This window comes from Odontomachus brunneus, unplaced genomic scaffold (assembly GCF_010583005.1).
Source record: "Odontomachus brunneus isolate Ranch 3 - 2012 unplaced genomic scaffold, Obru_v1 Obru_scaffold_117, whole genome shotgun sequence".
NCBI lineage: Eukaryota > Metazoa > Arthropoda > Insecta > Hymenoptera > Formicidae > Odontomachus > Odontomachus brunneus.
In genome coordinates, this window is record NW_022639567.1 from 317,652 (window position 1) to 321,983 (window position 4,332).

General features: G+C 29.6%; 1 protein-coding gene across 4 annotated transcripts in view; it reads left to right on the top strand.

Moving 5' to 3' along the window:
• Positions 1 to 4,332, top strand: part of LOC116849474 (F-box/LRR-repeat protein fbxl-1) — a 26,066-nt gene that overhangs the window by 16,154 nt on the left and 5,580 nt on the right. For all 4 annotated transcript variants that reach the window (XM_032826646.1, XM_032826648.1, XM_032826649.1 and 1 more), the window contains one exon: positions 2,191 to 2,390. In XM_032826646.1, the coding sequence (XP_032682537.1) occupies positions 2,191 to 2,390 (200 nt within the window). The remainder of the gene's footprint in view (positions 1 to 2,190; positions 2,391 to 4,332) is intronic.

Below are 4,332 nucleotides of genomic sequence, written 5' to 3' on the forward strand. Positions count from 1 at the left end.
TATATATATATATATATATATATATATATATATATATATATATATATAAAATTAAATAATTAAATATAGTAATAATTTTCTGCTCTCATATGAATTCCAATTATGTGACGTAAATATAAAGGAAAAGAACATATTATGTAACTGTTATATTAATTATTTAAGATATATTTTTTTCAAAAAACTTTTTATGAATTGTATAGTGTATAGTGTCGGTTGCAAGTCGATTTGCACACTTTTTATCGAATAAAGTTGTAGTATTTTAAGTCGTCAAAATTGAAAGCTATATGTATACACAGTAATTGATTATAAATATGCAAGAAAAGAATTACTTCTCAAAATATTGTAAATACTCAATAATGCACTCAAAATAATATACAAAATGATATACCCTTAATTTAGAATAAATTCTTTCTTCTAAGTTTCATAAATATCGTACTTTAGATTGTCACTTCGGCTCCTGTCATAACCGATTATTATCATCAACATTAATGATATTTCGGTGAAAGGGATTGTTATTGACGACAATAACAGTGATGTTTTCTGATGATTGTTACTGATGATTGTTACTGATGATAGTAACACTCGATAATAGTACTGAGAGATGACAATAATTCCTCAAGTTTAGTTTAATTAACGTGACAATAAACGAACCAAATGTATTTTGATTGAAAATTACGGAAGTTCTGGTTTTTAGAACCAAATTTGTTTTATAAGAATCAGAGATTATGTTTCCTTCAACGAAAAATTGATTCAATAAATTTATTTGTGCAACAGTTCTTTTGCAAATTTGACAAACAATGCAACGCGATCGACACAGTTACAACTGCCCATCCAGAAGTGTAACGAATATTTCTTCTGCAATTCCTACAGACACACATATAAAGCAGTATTGTACGTTACACGATAGTTATTAATCAAGATAAAAATTTCTTCCCGTACTCTGACATTAGATATAACAAGCAATCCAAACTGCAGCGTTGAAAATACACATATCAATATGACATTTTATTTTGCTGATATTTTCTCGTACTTACGGTAAATTCATCACATTACAACATATATTTAATCAAACTATTCGTTTATATAAATTTTGGCTTCAGCACAAGTATATCTCCCAATCGCGCTATATAAATCTTGTAAATTATACATATACAGAAGAACAGCATCGCGTTAGTCTACGTATAAATTTAGTTGTGCCAATTAGATTCAGTAGTAAAATAAGGAACAACTAATTGTGTGGTTGTTATAATTACAGTGCTATTACTGAATTACAATGACGATATTTGGTTGCCCCAAGTTTTAATACAGTTGAATGTAGGACCAGAATGTAGGGAAGACCGGGACTAAATGCTCCATATTTCAGAATTTCGAAGTTACAACTTCTCAAACAACTAATTGTTGTAACTATACAAACATGATAAAGACGACCTTCTTCTATATGTTACCCGCTATGATTCTGTTAACCGTATATTTTATTTTGTAATAATCAAAATGCAATAACGTGGCTATTTTTTCTTAGTACCGGATTCAATTGCCCAGTAGTGCAGAATAAAGAAGGCCACACCTAAAATATATCTTGATTAGTAGTTCCAGAGTCTTCCCAACCTTTCTGCCCCCACTTCCCTTCCCTTCTGCTGGCCTTCAATTATGGGTCAACTTTACCTCGTTCGCCCTTATGTTCAATTTCAATCATTTTGTGAATAAAAATTGTTTTTATCATCCGAAAGTGCATATATCATACCCTTGCAAGAAACTTCATTTTAACTAATTACATCGTTAAACTTTATTCACTTATGATAGAGAATATTAATATAAAATTTTGAGAAGCTTAAAATTTTATTTTGTTATTATTAAATTTTTGTCATTTTTTTCTATTTTTAAACTGTAATATTATTCCAGTTTTAATAAAACTCAAGAATAATATCTATGTTTCTCTGAATATTTCTGATTATGTATACTATATGTTTTTTTTCGTGTACTATTAATATACTATATTACTCAACAAACATTTTCTATTTCTATTTAAACCACTTCGGCGACGTGTCCGCCGAGATGAACAACAATGCGTTTGTCATGTGGACGTATCGATTCGTCGAAATTCCTGAAAAACGACAAGTCATATGGCCGGAGTGATGCTCCACCGGAAGAGAATTTTTCCGCAGCTGACAGTCGTGACTTTTTGCTCCGCAGACTATCGAGAAGCTGCCGGACAAAGTGTTGCTGAACATCTTCAGTTATCTGTCCCATCGCGAGATATGTCGGGTCGCTCGTGTTTGCAAACGCTGGCGGCAAGTCGCGTACAACACGCTTCTCTGGAAGCACGTGTCGCTGAGACCAGAAATAAGCGGGCTTCACGTGAGCTCTCTGGAGAGCTTGCTGCATTTAATCAGGTAATACAAGGTTACGGCACGACGCGTGATCCATGCTCTCTCCTCGGGCGACTATCGCCTTTCCTTACGTAAACGCATTTTCCACACGGAGAAAAATAATTTTGCTCTTTTAACAAAATCGTTGCTACTGCATATTCGTAGTGACATAAAAAAAATTTATTTGACGTAACTAATTTTACAAATTATTTGTTATCAGAGCAGAAGTAGTTTCGTTGCCAGGATAGAAAAAATTTGTTGAGTGTATTTGTCCTAAGAATCACGTTAATTTGCTATTGATGCAAAATAATGTATCCTTAGCAAATTTATTTGCTATCGGAGCAAAACTGCAACTGCTTATATAAATCCATCATGCAAAATAATAATTCTTATAGCAAAATAATTTGTAAATTCAGCAAATTATATCCAGCAAATAGTGATTAGTACTCTTAGAAAATGTTTTTACTGTCCATATAATAACGAAAAGAATTTGTTAGACCAGCAGAAAATTTGCTGGGCCAGCAAATTATTTTTCTCCGTGCACAACACGTTATAGGAGGAGAATGAATTTAACATGTAGATTTTTGTTGATTTATACAGAAGCTTAATTAATGATCGAATTACCAAAGATACAGTAAATAAATATAATTCGGGAGACGCGTGTATATTTAATTTCGTCTTGTGAGCTCTCTATTAGTAGTATAATTGACTTTTCAAATATAGCTTAATAAGATTTCAGTTTAATTACTGTGAAATTATAATCACGATTTAATTACAAATCAGCGACCAAAACGTACGTTTGTAACAAAAATACATACGTCACTTCGACACGCAACTCCGTGAAAAAAAAAATCGTAGAAACCTCTTTTTTTTTAATTTGCAGGAGAAATTAATTTTACGGTGGTTATTACGAGTTTCGCGAAAAAGAATTTACTCCGCAGAATGCGGCAAATTATGCAATTATTCTGAAAATGTCATATCTTTACTTTTGAAAAAAGTACTTTACTCCTTAAAGTTACTCTTGAGGATGGAAACAAAAATTTTTAAATACGACTATTTTTCGCGGAGCTATGTTTATTTGAAGTTATACGAAATTTTGACATGAATTTACCTATGCGATAAATGTGTTGGCGAATGTATATATTACAATATTATTGTTGACTAAATTATATTCTGGTTCACATACTATTTACCGCGTATCAACTCATAATAGTCTCCTCTCTTTTTTTACTTTAATATTGATTACTTGTACTTTTTTGCATCTAATTCAATATTATAATGCCGGCAACACCGTCGAAACCATCACGTGTTAATCGCAAAAAAAGTCACGATACGTGGACTCAACTCTATATACGACCTAAAAAAAATAGTTAATCTCACTAAAATCATAATTATTTTCGACACCAATTATATATTTTTGTTGTGCTAACAAAAGAATAATATCAGCAATATGTACATATAGTTATTAACACTCTAACGGTATAATATATAGAAAAAATTAGTATATACTTAAAATTAATATATTCAAATTAATAATTGTTTCATACATAAACAACGATATATAACTTTGTTAGAAAAATTTTAAAGTCTTGAATTTCCATAATGTTTTCTTTTTTTAATAATTTTGTTTGAATGTTTGTTTGAATAATATAACCTGGAAAAAAGTATATATATAATCATATAAAAATATATATGATTATATATTATATGATTATATGATTATATATAATTATATATGAATTTTTTATATATGTAATCCTACATATCATCATATCTAATTGTACATGTCCATACATAAAAGTATTGTCGAATGAAAAAAGAAAAACATAATTTGATTCAAAAACGTAGACATCATGGGTTATCATAAATATAAATATTTACTTCAATTGTATATTCACAATAGCATTCTTTTTAATGTGGATATATATATATATATATATATATATATATATATATATATATATAT